Source organism: Mytilus galloprovincialis, chromosome 14, assembly GCF_965363235.1.
Source record: "Mytilus galloprovincialis chromosome 14, xbMytGall1.hap1.1, whole genome shotgun sequence".
Classification (NCBI taxonomy): Eukaryota; Metazoa; Mollusca; class Bivalvia; order Mytilida; family Mytilidae; genus Mytilus; species Mytilus galloprovincialis.
This window is the reverse complement of record NC_134851.1, coordinates 68345423-68361948: the sequence shown is the minus strand read 5'-3', so window position 1 is coordinate 68361948 and position 16526 is coordinate 68345423. Positions and strand designations below refer to the sequence as shown.

The following is a 16526-nucleotide window of genomic DNA, read 5'->3' as shown; positions in this document are numbered from 1 at the left end:
TCTCATACACACACACGCCTACAGATGTATACGAGTAGATAGCAATCTTTTCTAATACACATACACGCCTACACATGTATATGAGTAGATCCATATAATACCAATGGTCGTGTCTTTATTTCGATGTGACTATAGGGACCGATGTTCGGACTCCTTGTTTTTTTTACCTACGATGAAGGGATACTCATGTTCAAGTCTTTGGCTTGTTCCGAATAGGGGATGAGAGCGCGACCTCCTACAAAGGACTTCTGAGGCTGTGAATTAATTTGTTCTTCCTTGCTTAATGATGCACATTGGTGATATTAGGTACTTTTTGTTAGATGCTTGATATTCTTTGTGTTTTCCGACGATCAAGGGATACCAGTTTTCAAGTCTTTCGTGTAATCTGACTAGGGGTCGAGCGCTCAACCTCCTACAAAGGACCTGTAAATAAGAAATGACTATGCAGTATGGGTTTTGGTCATTGTTGAAGGCCGTACAGTGATCTGTAGTTGTTAATTTCTGTGTTATTTTGGTATTTTGTGGAGAGTTGTCTCATTGGCAATCATACCGCATCTTTTTTTTTATATTTAGTTGTATGCGTTAGTAAGGCAGCAATCTAACAACATTTTACATATGCCTCTTTTGTACATTTGAATCTCGATCAGTGGCGGATCCAGCCATTTTATAAAAGGGGGTTCCTAATTCCTAACCCAGGACAAAGAGGGAGGGTTGGGGTTCCAACTATATGTCCCCATTCAAATGCATTGATCGGCCAAAAAAAGGGCGCTCAACCCCCGGAACCCCCCCCCCCCCCCCCCCCTGGATCCGCCACTGTCGATCGTTGGATTGGAAAAGAGTACATTTTGTAAAAGAAAACATAAAACCTTCTGTTCTTGATTCAACTGATTTTAATACAAATATACAAATGAATGGCATCATAAAATTGTGATCGGAACAGACACAACATTCCGTACACGATATATCATACACCATGTCGTAAATGTTAGGCCGAACATGTCCTGACGTTAATGTCCTGCCACTCATGTAAAAAATAAGAATACTGCATCACATTAATTTGTGCAGTATTCGTTGAATTTTAATCGATTTTTTAAAATTTGAATGGGCTGCAGAAAACGATGCGAGCTTCAAAATGAGAAAACTAGTAAATACAACGTTATTGAGGGACAAAATGTGCATCTCCGAAAGTGTCATTCATACAATGAACTAGATTATTTATTGTCCGCGGCTTTTAAGGTCTCAGGTTTTATAAATACTGATAGACAACCGAAAATTTCGACTGTGCGCCAGTAACTCTCTAACTAATTACGAGTAAGCAAGAAAACTCACATCTCGCGTTTAACGAGGTTTGCTACTCAATTTCAAAATAACAATCTTTTCATAACACTAGCATATATTGATATCATAGGTGATTTATAAAGGAATCCAAAAAGCAAAAAAAATATATAGGTCAATGTGCTTGTTTTCGAGATATTAGCAATTGAAATTTTGGCGGGAAAATGTTCTCTCTTGACTTTTCGTAGCTTTATCATTGACAAGTTGAAGTTCTCAAAAACTATTAAAAAAGAACAAAGATTTTGTAAGACTTTAAAAGATGGGGGTCAATGGGCAACTTTTTAAGGCATTCAAATGGATATAACCAGAGGATTCTGAAAATCTGACAAAAATTCCAAAATATGACAAGCGAACATTCTTTAGTATAATGTAATTCATCATCCGATTCAAGTCAAACTTATTGATTGATTGGCAACACTATTGTGTTATTTCGTTGCGATCGGATATAATTAAATTATGGCGGAGAAAGCCACAATGCCAAGAGAGAACCTGAGACCTTCGGTTGAAACGCTGACAGTCCTAGTCAATAAGATTTGAGTCGAGTGCACCTGCCACGTGCGGCATTCGAACCTAGTGATAAAGTAGTTTGAATACTAATTCATTCGGCCACTGAGGCCCTCAAACTTTCTACAAGGTTTCTTATTTACTTTTTGTAAGGGTGTGTGATTAGCGAGTTTCCGAGTTATATAAAAATGTTGGACATGAAAACTTGGCCTACAGAATATCTTTTTCACAACCTCGGACAAAAGACACTAATTCAAGACTTATGGAACAATTCGCATAGAATACGTATCAATGGCATGACATCTGCAATCTGGTAGCGAATTTTCAATTGTATTTTTTTTATCGCACTTTTACTAAAACTTAAACTTGTTGGTTTAATGTGTATCTTATTCAGTTTACATTGGCGCCCACGTGTTTAAGTACGTATGCTGATAGAAATGTTGCATCTGTTCCTGAAATAAATAATATCAAATATGTACAGCTGTCTACAATCTAACATTTCATTTATTCATACACCCAAATAATAAAACTGGTTCATAAAATACCAGAGATTAGCAACACCATTCCAGGATTAACGGGGTATACTTCCTATAGTGTAACTCGAATGTATACCGCCGTGCGGACAATTTTCTACTATAATTCTATAATATTTATGTAAAACTTTAGATTTAAAACTTCATCGGCGATCAACAGTCCGGGACGTTGGCCCTCTACTCCTATACAAATTGTCAGAGTGTTTGTATAGATCAGGTTACCCAGAACAGGTCGATAATTACAGTTTGTGTGATTCGTGAAGGAAGAGAAAGGTCGACCCCGTATGTTTGTAAAGCTATTGTTTATAGAGAACAAGATATAACGAATCCGATCGTTTCTACCGTTTACGAACATTCCGAATAGTTCCGATTTGGAACATGAATCACGTTGGATAAAATCTGGCTTTAAGCACTTGTGAAGTCCGACCCTTGGCATTTGCATAAATAAAATACAGATCGTTTCCTTCATGAAACACTTCCCAGTCAGTATTTGGAAGCGTCGACATTTTATGAACGGGAACAAATTTGTCCATTCCTTGCCACCGGTATATTGTAGTTAACTGTTCCTCTTCATTCCCGCCATTTTGAGCATTAGATACAATCAGGTACGAATTGTCATCGATGGAGAAGAACTCCCAATCAACAGCGCTGAAAAAGAAACAAAATAATCAGTAACGAATTGTCATCAATTGTGAAGAATTCACAATCAACAGCATTGAAAAACAAACAAAATAATCAGGTACGAATTGTCATCAATGGAGAACAATTCACAAGTAAACAGCACTGAAAAAGAAACAAAATAATCAGGTACGAATTGTCATCAATGGAGAATAATTTACAATCAACAGTACTGAAAAAGAAACACAACAATTAGGTACGAATTGTCATCAATGGAGAAGAATTCCCAATCAACAGCATTGAAAATAAAATAATCAGGTACGAATTGTCATCAATGTTGAAGAGTTCCGAAACAACAGCACTGAAAAAGTAACAAAATAATCAGGTACGAAATGTCACCAATGGAGAAGAATTCCCAATCAACAGCACTGAAAAATAAACAAAATAATCAGGCACGAATTGTCATCAATGGAGAAGAATTCTTAATAAACAGCACTGAAAAAAATAAAAAATAACCAGGTACGAATTGTCATCAATAGAAAAGAATTAACAATCAACAGGACTTAGAAAGAAACAAAACTAAATTCTTGTATACGTAATCTGACATGTCATATGACAAGCTTCTGGAAGGTGGGATTTATGGGGTAAATGGGCGGGGATGTTGGATATGGTGGTAAACACTTGGGGATTTGGTATAAACAAAATGGAATCTTGGAAGAAGGGTGAGGGGGTACAAAAAAAAGGATTTAAGAAATTAGCACCCCGTATCATCCCTCTTACTGTTCAAAGGGAGATCATCAAACTGTCTTCACAACTTATACTGTATATGCTGCACATTGTGTGAACTATAATATGTTTTGACCGTGATCTCGATGGACAATTTAATTGATTAAATATATATATTTGTAAATATTGCTGTACAAACAAAAGGAGCAATTGCATATATATATATATATAACGACAAGTGTTACATGTATGTATACAGGACGATACGAAAAATCAAAATTAATAATTGAAAAAAGGGGGCCCGATTAAGGTGGTAGCTCAGCAATGTGCCTAGCCCTTAAAAAAGTATAATTAAGTTCCATACATATAAAAGAGAGGCAAAAAATAACCCCAAAAATAACAGGGCAATTTCAAGTGCTCGAGAAAGGTCACACACCGTGTTTCACATGCAATCTGTAAATATTATTACCTGTAAGTGCTAAACACTTGGAATCTTTCAAATCCCTTTTTATCTATGTTGAGTCTATAAAGGACAGAGTTTGTGAGGTAGGTATTTTTGTTTTTGAAATTCTGAGGTCCGTAGTTGTATGCATTGGCTACAATAAGAAACGCTGAGCCAGCAATAGTAAAAAATTCCCAATCAGTAGCACCATTTGTCTGCAATGTAAATTATATAAGAGTATAGAAGCAAATAAAAATCCAAGTTTTATCGCCCCGTTAAAACAAGTTGTTTAATTGTAACGTTGATTTTGATTGGATAACTCCATTATAAACTTTGAGCCAGAAATAGTAAAAAAATCTCAATTAGTATAGTAACACACTTTGTCTGCTAAGTGATTTATATATGAATATAGAAGCAAATAAAAATCCAGAAATCATCTCTCCGTTAATACAAATTTAATGAAAGTTCGTTTGTAACGTTCATTTTGATTGGAAAACGTAACTAATTTTCATGGCATTAATTCACATGATAGAAATGGAGATAACAATATTGTATTTTTAATATTTTTTGCCATTAAACTTAATTTGCGATTAAAAACCGATTGATGCACTCGAAGCGTATAAACAATGCAGTTATCCCTTAAATTTGAAATCATTTGAGTCAACCTTTTTTCTTTAGTTTATAACAAAGCTCTGTGTCAGATTTTGAATTTTCAATTGTTTTGGCAACAATGAAGAGACATAAATTGTCGAAACGCACATTACGTGCACTGTTATTGGTATCGTTAATGTATTTTGTTTCGTTTTATTGATTGATTTGTTCAGTGGCAAGTATACTCACGTTTACGGGAAAATATATTCAAGTATATTGGCAAATATATTCACGTTCAGTGACAAATACATACAAGTCTAGTGGCAAATATATTCATGTCCAATGGCAAATATATTTATTTCAAGTGGCAAATATATTCAAGTATAGTGGCAAATACATATTCACGTATAGTGGCAAATATATATTCCCGTCCAGTGGAAAATATATACAAGCCTAGTGGCAAATATATTCACGTCCAGTGACAAATATATACAAGCTTAGTGGCAAATATATTCATGTCCAGTGGCAAATATATATTCACGTCCAGTGGCAAATATATTCACGTCCAGTGGCAAATATTTCCAGGACAAATAAAACATTGTACCATTCACTAATCAGGTACATGTAAGTTGTACAAAGTGGGTCGATCGAGATAAAGGATGATAATCATAACTTACAATGGAAAATGAAGTTTTGATTGATAGGGCACAGGAATTTTACTTTGCTGCAGAAGAGCTAAAATCCTCATTGATTTTTGCGTTATTTAACGTGCAGAGATCATACAGAGATCACGTCACGCTCCTTTCACGAAGTATCGAATGTTAATTCCCCATTCCAATTCAGAGATGCGCGTATGGGCGGCTGTTACTATTTACCTCCCATGTTAATAATGCCCATTTTTGGTTTTGACAAATACGTAACCATAAAAGTGAGAAAACACAAGGTGCAATCGTTTTTTTCTCTCCATATATTTCTCAGTTGCTGAGGACTGTCTAATAGGTCGGTCTCATGGAGCGGTACTTAAAGAATTCTCGTTTTTGTTAATATATTTATGATATTGTAAATATATAATAGATTTTTCTCACCTCCATTGTTTGAAAAAGGTAAAAGCCATTCTTCTGAAAGACATAAATTCTGGATTCAAATAGCGTAGTAATCCCATTAAAAGCCTGTGCTAAGGCAAGAAAATGGTATCCTTCCACAGTAAAATAAGTCCAGTCATAAGCACCAGTAGTCATTATCGATTGAAATTCTTCAAATAATTGTGATGATGGGTTCCATTTGTAAATAACAGACTCAACATCTTGGCTTGAACCTATAAAATAAGATAAAAATAATTCTGTATTCTAGGAGCATTTTACTCATGAACCGTTCAACCAAAGCTTTTAAAATTTTAATATGTTGTTACTGACAACAAAATGGAGGTCAAGTTCAATAATGACGATTTTGACTTTTACGGTTCTGGAGTTATGGTTCTTAGAAGATTGAAAAATGGCGTTTTCAGTCCTGTCCGTGCATTAACTCATAAACCGTTCAACCAAAGTTTTAAAATTTTAATAAGTTGTTACTGACAACAAAACAGAGGTCAAGTTTAATAATGACGATTTTGACTTTTTCGGTTCTGGAGTTATGGTTCTTGAAAGATTGAAAAATGGCGTTTCCAGTCCTGTCCGTGCATTAACTCATAAACCGTTCAACCAAAGCTTTTGAAATTTTCATATGTTGTTACTGGTGACAAAATAGAGGTCAAGTTTGATATTGATGAATATCACCTTGTCAAGTTTGATATTGATGAATATCACCTTAACCGTGAATCAGTTTGTTTCTTGTGATATTGAAAAATGCCAGGACACGAATACTAAAATAAGTATTAATAAATCTGGTTTGCTGTTGCTCTGACAGCCTCTTGTTTGATGTAAAGTTGGAATTGGAAAAATAGATAGGACAGGAATTTGAATTTAAAAAAATTAAAAAAAAAAAATCATGTAAAAAAAGGCCGGATAAACTTATAGGAAGGACCAAATAGAGTGAAAAATAAAAAGGCAAGACAGAGATACATCTTTTAAAAAAAATGCAGGACGAATTTTTTCATCCTAGCCCCATACAAATCAAATGAAAAGTCTGTTACTTTTCGAACTTTTGCATCAAATGAAGGCATCTGAATTGAAGTAAATATTTATTCGTAATTCGTTATAGTTATCTGTTTAACCTACATATAAATTGGTTTCCATTTGCCAAGACTCTGGTCGATTTTAGTTAGAGGTATATTGTAGAAATAAACTCATCATAGATACCAAAATTGCAGTATCGTAATTGCGACAGACGCGCGTTTCGTACACAAAAGATTCATCAGTGGCAATCGAATAAAAAAAAAGTACGAAGTTGAAGGGCATTGAGGACCAAAAACATTGTTTATTGTATCAGACGGTTTGTTGTGGTATGCTTATAGTTCTCCTTTTTTTAATCGTATGATTAATGTCTAAATATAGCCAAACTGTCGTTTTATTCAGACATATGCTTTCCATGTAGTTGCTTGAGGTTTAGCTGGGGTAAGAAAAATTTTACCCTGATATAATTTATCATGTTTCTGATTCAGAGACGTATCCAATCTATAATTAGACTTACTTAACATGTTTAGAGCATCCTTTTATGAGCGTCTGGATGGCCCTGAAGCTTACAGAATAGAAAAAGTATTGGCAAAAGCGCAGAACAAATGCTTAAAAGCAAAACATACAGAATAGAAGATTATGGGCTGCTAAAACGTAAAGAATAGAGAAAGATTGGCAACATAAATAATGATTCGGGAAAATTGGTATACAGATTGTAGAATGTAGACATGAGGGACACCTATACGAACATAAATAAAGATTAGGGAAAATTGGTGTACAGATTGTAGAATGTAGACATGAGGGACACCTATACGAACATAAATAATGATTCGGGAAAATTGGTATACAGATTGTAGAATGTAGACATGAGGGACACCTATACGAACATAAATAAAGATTAGGGAAAATTGGTGTACAGATTGTAGAATGTAGACATGAGGGACACCTATACGAACATAAATAATAATTCGGGAAAATGGGTATACAGATTGTAGAATGTAGACATGAGGGACACCTATACGAACATAAATAAAGATTAGGGAAAATTGGTGTACAGATTGTAGAATGTAGACATGAGGGACACCTATACGAACATAAATAAAGATAAGGGAAAATTGGTATACAGATTGTAGAATGTAGACATGAGGGACACCTATACGAACATAAATAAAGATTAGGGAAAATTGGTATACAGATTGTAGAATGTAGACATGAGGGACACATATACGAACATAAATAAAGATTAGGGAAAATTGGTATACAGATTGTAGAATGTAGACATGAGGGACACCTATACGAACATAAATAAAGATTAGGGAAAATTGGTATACAGATTGTAGAATGTAGACATGAGGGACAACTATAATTACGTTTATGATTCAAATACTTTCCACCAGTATACATACACCCACAACAAACGTCGAGGACTTCTTTTAAACTGAGTTTTATTGTGCGTATTGCGGTGTTCTACATTGACTAGAGATATAAGGGGGAGGGTTGAAATCTCACAAAACATGTCCAACCCCGCGGGTTTTTTCGCCTATTCCGAGTCAGAAGCCCCTTGCCTTTGTTAGTCTTGTACGTATTTTAATTTCAATTCATTAATAGATTTTCACTAAACTAGTACACATTATTATTGAGGAGACAGTTGAGGCCTGCCTCCTGGAGCGGGATTTTCTCGCTGCGTTAAAGTGTTGACGACACTTTTTGTGGCCTTCGTTTGTTTCCTCCTTTTTAGTCGGGTTGTTGTCTCTTTGGCACATTCTCCATTCTCAATTTTACAGAAGAAAAAGATAGAACACATCTTCATTGTTAGCTGAAAAGACTACTACGTGTATTTTGTCATACTAGTATTTAACCATTAGACTCGCGTTCTTTTTCAACCGTACCGTACGGTAAACTCGGTGCACAAAAAAAAAACATCATAGACATGCATGACAAGAAGAGTTTCAAAATCATTAAAAAAATAACGCATTGATAAATATATTAGAAATTTTCATATAGAATTATGTTCCAAACAAATAAACAAATAATTTATTTCCAATCCCGTCTAAGCTGATTACTAGAGTTATCTTTCTTTTAAGTCAGAATTTAGTATTAATTCTAATACTTGTACAGCAAAAATTTAAAAAGTTTGATAATCTGTCTGTATCACAAGTTCATGAATAGTATTTACAGGAGAAAGTTTCCATAACTGTCTTTAAACAGCATACAAAAATATACAAAAAAAAAAACCCAAATCATACGAAATGGTAAATTTTACTCGTTAAAAATGTGCATGAAATATTTGCCAATGGTTGTTAAACCAAACGAATTTTTAACCAGCTTCACCGTTTGTGTAAGAAAACTAAGATAAATATGGCAAACTATTTTACATCATTGATAAGCGATACCACTATCAGACCAAAGTCACTGAAAACTTATCGAGAATCTAGGTTTAATTCGTGCAAAAATCTTGCATTAACTAAAAATCCTCTCTCGGAATATACATAAAAAGGGCGACACTTATCAGTGGCAATTTTGATAAATTTAAAGGAGAACTGATGCTCTCATCCATTTTCCGTCTGATTACCACTTTAATCGTGAGTATTATGACAATAGGGAATATATCAAACAGACAACAAACATACCAAAGAGCAGATAACAGCCGAAGGCCACTAATACGTCTTCAACGCAGTGAGAAAATCTCGCACCCGGAGGTAATCCTTAGCTGGCTCCTAAACAAAACTGTGTACTAGTTCACTGAAAATTGACGTCACACTAAACTCAAAAATATAAATGAACTAAAAAAACAGACAAGACTAAAAAAGGATAGATGCTCCTGACTTTGGACAGGCGCAAAAAAGCGGCGTTGTTAAACATGTTTTTTTTTATATCTCAACCCTCGCCTATAACTTCAGCCAATTTAGAACAAAGAAACACATAGAAGTTAATTTTAGTCGAGGTGTTTGGTACCACCTTAAAAGTACATGTATAGATTCACAAGGTATACATTTATCCATAAAGTCCAATCGAGTACACAATATTGAGTTAGCAATAAGATTAAACAAACCAATAGGCTATTTTCATATTACCGACTCCGTAGTTTATATTTTTTCCACAGGTTACCCTCTCTCTGGTAAGACATCCTGGTACTCGGTCAACCAAGGGCAACGTAAAAAAAAGTAAAAATCAAGCTTTCAATCAGCACCATTGTAGGGGAAATTTACTGTTATATGTTTGCATTATACGACAAAATTATCAGAAAAAGTTCTCTCCAAATTGTAAAGACTTGGGTATATATAGTATGGCGTTCATTATCACTGAACTAGTATATATTTGTTAAGGGGCCAGCTGAAGGACGCCTCCGGGTACGGGAATTTCTCGCTACATTGAAGACCTGTTAGTGACCTTCTGCTGTTGTTTTTTTCTATGGTCGGGTTGTTGTCTCTTTGGCACATTCCCCATTGCCATTCTCAATTTTATTTATTCGTTTGATTGCTAGGATGTCTAACTCCGGTGTCTAACCACAGGTTAGGTAACTTGTCGTAAAATCATATAAACCGCAGTCGGTAATATGAAAAAAATCTATAATATTGGTTATATATTACCTTTTGCATGATTAGCAACAGCCAAAAAGTCCTTTCCATCTATTTTAAAATATTCAAAATCTCTTGCAGTCCATGTTGGAATGGTCTGGAAAACTTTAAACCTTTTTCTCCCACGATGCCATTTATAAATAGTGGAATTACTTTGCGGCTGGTCATTCAGGCCATAATTTGCAACTGCAAGGAAAAACTGAAAATGAAATAAACGTTGTAGGTAGATCTTAATTTTATTTTTTTAAATTTCGGTGTATTTGATTGTTTGATTTTTTAAACGTCGACCGCGTCAGCGCGAAACATTTTTATCGTGACGAGAGCAACTAACGTGTAAGAACATGAAAAGAATCAGAAAGTGTTTGTTCGTTTTTTTTCCCGTTGTAAGTTATGGCAACGACTTCAGGAATGTTCGGAGAACCGATTGATTTGCATCGGAAGTTGCCGAATTGTTTGCTTGATGTCGATAACACTACAACTGAGCGTTGAAAAACACAGCTACAAGAATATCAATTGTATCTAACAAAAGAAAAAAAAATTGATTGCCGAGTTTATAATGAGCTTCGGACCTAGCTTAGAAGTTGGTAATTCGGGTGCAAGTGGCCATCTTGAATTTGCAGTCAATTTAGAGTTGTGTTCCTAGTTGTGACTTTGAGACGAAAAACAGCAATACAAATGGTTTTTTTATGTTTTAGCCTTTTACTTTTGGTCATTAGATATTAAATCTTAAAAAAAAACTATCCAAGGCCAACACATCAAAAACTCTTGTTGTTTGTAAACATCTATTTCTATAATAATTTTCACCAATCAGATTGAAAAAGAACGTGTGTACATGTACATGAATTCAAAAAAAAAAAAATAAATAAAAAAAAAAAATAAAAAAATCAAACAACCATACTTAATCTCACCCCGTTTTGTATCTTGAAATGAGTCCAGCTCTGTGCTCCGTATGTTGAAAGTTTTTGGTATAGCATAAACTTTTTGTTTTTCCATTTATACAATCCCGATACATCGTCAAGTTTTTTCCTCGTATTTGCAAAGACGGCGAACATTCCTTCTCCATCGATAGTAAAAACATGGACGTCGATCCCGGGCCCAGGAGTTTTTATTTCTTGATAGAGTTCAAGATAGTCTAGCTTTCTAGGAATATCGGCTGTGGAAGAATATTTCAACAAATTATAAAATCAACGCTAACAATTTTTTTTTTTAAAACCATTTTATCAAATACAAAAAATAACTTATAGCATAATGCAAAGTTGAAATCATAATCACAACAAGGACTGCATTTTTTTAAAGAATGTCCATTTTCATGTTTTTTTCTTTCAATTCTGTTTTTGGCTAGTGTTACTAATGTTTTAGTTTTTCGCACATTTCATCCAATGACATATGGTTTGAGAGTATATTACAAGTAAATAAACAACATTAGAGATCAGCTCATAAGCTAGTTGCATTAAGTCGTTTTTCCTATGTATATAGTGTTGCTTTAAAGCTTATTCATTTTTCGAATGACTCGTGTCACTCGATTAATAAAAAAGAGGTTGACAATTGGTCTTAGGATACAAATGGAGAAAAATTTAAAAGAAATGATATTAATATACTTTTAGAATCTAATATTGGTCAAACTGTCTTTTAAGAACACTGTGCTGTGAAGAAAAAAACGAAGAAAATAAAACCAAAAGTTGCCTTGTCATCTTCAATAATGAGATTCCGAATCCATCCAATAGCTGTTACAGCCGATTTCATTGAGTATGAAGCCAAAGGTAATACCTTTGGTTAGCTTGTTTGTAAGCTGAACCGTTAAGTCATTGTTAGGTCCGGTAAACTATCCGTCTTTCAAAGTAGCCAGGTTGGTTATCTGTTGGACTAGTTTACTCTTAAAGAAGGGTTGTTTACCTGACCACGACAATGACTTCACGATTCAGCTTACAAGCAAACTTACCAAATATATTACCCTTAGCTTCACACTCAATGAAATCGGCTGTAATTTCGTTATTTTTCAACCATCAAAACTTATTTCCCTCAAAATTCATAAATATAATCCAAAATCAGTAATTACAAATTATTTAACATGCATATTTGTCACCTTTGACGTCCACAGTCACGTGTTTCCAGATTCCATTGACACACACCTTTAAAGATTTAGCGTAGAGGTCATAAGCGATGTTTCCGACGTCCATCCAGGTACAATCTTCCCATTGAGGTCCTGGAGAGTCCGATCCATAAGTGTCTGAAAACATTTGAGATACAAAAATTAATTCAGGCAAAATAAAAAAAATGAATGTTTCATATTTCCATATCCGCTGTATATTTTAAGCTTAAGAAATAGCCTACCTTAAAGTTTTTTTTCATTTTTCAATAAGGACTTTTCACGTCAGGGTTTTTCTCTCATAGACTCAATTTTTTCAAAGATTTAATGAGAAACACATGTTATTTTATTTAGCCAAACCTTAAACATTGTGTTAAGCGAGATCATTTATAAATTGTATACATCTCAAAAGTAAAATCACCTCTTAACATGTTTATATTTGCCAATTTTTTTTATCTATTCTTTACATTAAAGCACCATATATTTCTCGTCCTTTATTCTATATCATTGTCATATATTCTCTTTTCTGTCAACCACTTCCAATCAACAAATTTTTTACGGGTACATCCTTAATTTTCTGTAAAGTGTTTTGTAGCATTTTTTTTAATTCTTATTTCAGACTATGCTAAATATATTATGCTATGTTATCCGACTTCCTAGTTGCTATTATTGCCGGATTTTTTTTTTGGGGGGGGGGGGGTGGGGGTAGGGGCTGAATTATTAAAACTTTCAAATAACGCATACAATGCTTATAATCAGGATTGCATGCATGCATGAAATATTAGTCACAGGACAATAATGTTCTCTAAACAGTTACAAAACACGCAGCTAATGCTTGTAATCAAGATTATAAGCATGAAATATTAGCCACTGGACTGAATTATTCAAGCATTTGACTTTTTTTCGAGAGAGATTTTGTAGAACGAAAAGATTCTCAAAGTGTTTATCTTTAATTTTGAATAATGAGGCCCCTCATGTGGTGTCAAGTACTCACATAACCCACACAAATGGTTTGCCAGTATAATCACATAATCATTAATTATTTTATTTAAACGAGGTAATCAAATAATAAAAAATACAGTTCTAAATTATCAAATAATCACTATTAAAACGGCCAAGTAATCATGTAATCAAAATCCCAATTAGGAGGCTCAATAGTAGTAAACTTATTTACCTGGAAATATAGGTAACTTATTATTCATGTGGGTGTGTCTCGGAACCCTTGATGGACAGGCTCTGGTTGTGGCGTCGATTCCTGGAGTAAATATGATATCACGTAACTGGCCCTGTAAAATTACAAATATAAAAATAAGCAGATGATAAAAAGATAAGGGTGAAGATTGGAACCTATTTTAACGTTTGAACCTGCTGCATTTGTTTCCACCTGTCGTAAGTCAGGAATTTGTTGGTCAGTAGTTGTCGTTTGTTGATGTGGTTCATAAGTCTTTCTAGTTTCTCGTTTTTATATAGATTAGACTGTTTGTTTTCTGTTAGAAGGGTTTTACACTAGTCATCTTTGAGGTCCTAATTAGCTTGCTGTTCGGTGTGAGCCAAGGCTCCATGTTTAAGACCGTACTTTGACCTATAATGGTTTACTTTTACAAATTTTGACTTGGATAGAGAGTTGCCCAATGGCACTCATACCACATCTTCTTATATCTATATGATAACAAATGAAACAACATCTCCACCAAAAACCAAAATGACACAGAAACTAATAACTATTGCTAGGTCACCTTATGGTCTTCAACAATAAGCAAAACTCATTTTGCATAGTCAGCAGTATGAACCTGTTTTAATCGCGCCGGGTGATGATACATTTCTCAATTACGAATTATGGAATGTGGTATTTCCTTGAATATGCAAAATGGACAAAACCACAAAGATATAGCATGACTTCAACTGAAGATTTCCTTGGTATACCACAACATGGTGTGGCCACACTATTATAAACCACGTTGACGGTCTAGCCATGAGGAGCGCTGACATTTATAATAGGTTTAAATGCATTGGTTTTAACCGCAAACCACAACCTGGATGATACATTTATTTGTAGTATTGACATTTTTAAAGTATAATGCCTTCATATATATTTATCAACGTGAACGTTGTTAAATTTGTTTATAATTGAGTTGAACTAAATCAAATTTGGAAATCCTGCTGCATACACAATTTTCACTGACATATGAATAAGAAGATGGGGTGTAACGACTAACCAGACTCTTCATCCAAATCACAATGTGTAAATAGTAAACCACTATATATATGCATATATGTCAAAGTACGACCTTCAACACGGATCGCACTGCAAGATATAATAGGCCCCATAATGAATAGTGTAGAACAATTCAAACAGGAAAACCAACTGTCTTTTCTATACATGTAATTAGAAACGAGAAAAGAGGAACACGTGATGAACCACACCAACAAACGACAACATCCGAACAACAGACATGCGTAAACCAGAGTTTTCATAGTTTGCCATATACTAAGACATCAAAATTTAATAATTCATCTTGTTGTACAAACGAGACAAGCTACGCTCCTGTAAACATATTGAACCCCTCCACATTCGGTATAAAGTAAGATCACAAAAATACTGAACTTAGAAAAAAAATCAATTCGGAAAGTCTATAATTACATGGCAAAATCAAATAACAAAACGCATCAAAAACGAATGGACAAGAACTGTCATATTCCTGACTTGGTACAGGCATTTTCAAATGTAGATGTGCATCCCTTTCCTAAGTCAGGAGCATGTTATCATGTCAGTAGTTGTCGTGTGTTGCTGTATGTAACATTTGGTTTTTCTTCGATTGTTTTTTTTAAATAAATCAGGCAGTTTGTTTTTTCTCGTTTGAATTTTTTTACGTTTAACATTTTAAGATCTTTGACAGTTTTCTATGCGATTAGTGATTATCGTTTGTTGCTGTATAATATATATTTTTTTTTTCGATGATTGTTCTGTTCATAAATTAGTTTTCTTGTTTTAATTAATTCACATTTCGAGACCTTTAATAGATTGCTATGCGGTACGGGTTAGCTCACTATAGAAGGCCGTACTATGACCCATATATAGATCTAGATGCTGACAAAAAAGCAGAAACAGTCCAATATCTCTTTTTATTCCCAATGAAAAACTGTTGTATTTTTTCATACGAACACCAGATTGATTGACGTATAGTTCCGTTAAATTGGTCGTTACATTGTAAAAATGAAGATGTGGTATGATTGTCAATGAGACAACTATCCACAAAAGACATGAAACAGACATTAACAACTATAGATCACCGTACGGCCTTCAACAATGAGCAAAGCCCATACCGCATAGTCAGCTGTAAAAGGCCCCGATAAGACAATGTAAAACAATTCAAACGAGAAAACTAACGGCCTTATTTATGTAAAAAAATGAACGAAAAAACAAATATGTAACACATAAACAAACGACAACCACTGAATTACAGGCTCCTGACTTGGGACAGGAACATACATAAATAATGTGGCGGGGTTAAACATTTCAGCGGGATCCCAACCCTCCCCCTAACCTGGGACAGTGGTATGACAGTACAACATAAGAACGAACTATATAAAAAAACCGGGTAATTATACATCCCGACACAAAAAGACACAATGAACGGATCTGAGAGTTCTCGCAGTTATCTGATAGCTAGTTCAAAGCCACTATCAACAAATAAAAAAATCATGCATCTAAGACTAAACTATCAATCCGTACACATCCAACATCCAATGGATTTAGTGTAAAGACGTCATAAACGGTCAGAGAAAAACATGAACTTGTGCAATGCCAATTTACAGGTATCGACAGATTGTAGATCCATGAATATGTATATGTACATAACATACTAGTAATATTTAGTTGACTTTTAATTTACTGATAACAAAATCAATGTTTATACCAATAAAAACAATATTCAATGATCTTATGACAGTGTTGAATAGGTAACATTTTAGAATAAGTTTATTTAAAGGAGCGACAGTAGATCA

The 16526-nt window shown here is 34.3% G+C and overlaps 1 protein-coding gene across 1 annotated transcript in view; it reads right to left on the bottom strand.

Annotated features, from left to right (window-relative positions):
• Positions 1-1207: 1207 nt before the first annotated feature.
• Positions 1208-16526, bottom strand: part of LOC143059770 (thrombospondin-type laminin G domain and EAR repeat-containing protein-like) — a 29654-nt gene continuing 14335 nt past the window's right edge. The window contains exons 3-9 of the mRNA XM_076233332.1: positions 13696-13807; positions 12519-12662; positions 11344-11588; positions 10448-10634; positions 5835-6064; positions 4186-4373; positions 1208-3020 (exon numbers count right to left, since the gene is read on the bottom strand). Coding sequence (XP_076089447.1) covers positions 2756-3020; positions 4186-4373; positions 5835-6064; positions 10448-10634; positions 11344-11588; positions 12519-12662; positions 13696-13807 — 1371 coding nt within the window. The 3' untranslated portion in view covers positions 1208-2755. The remainder of the gene's footprint in view (positions 3021-4185; positions 4374-5834; positions 6065-10447; positions 10635-11343; positions 11589-12518; positions 12663-13695; positions 13808-16526) is intronic.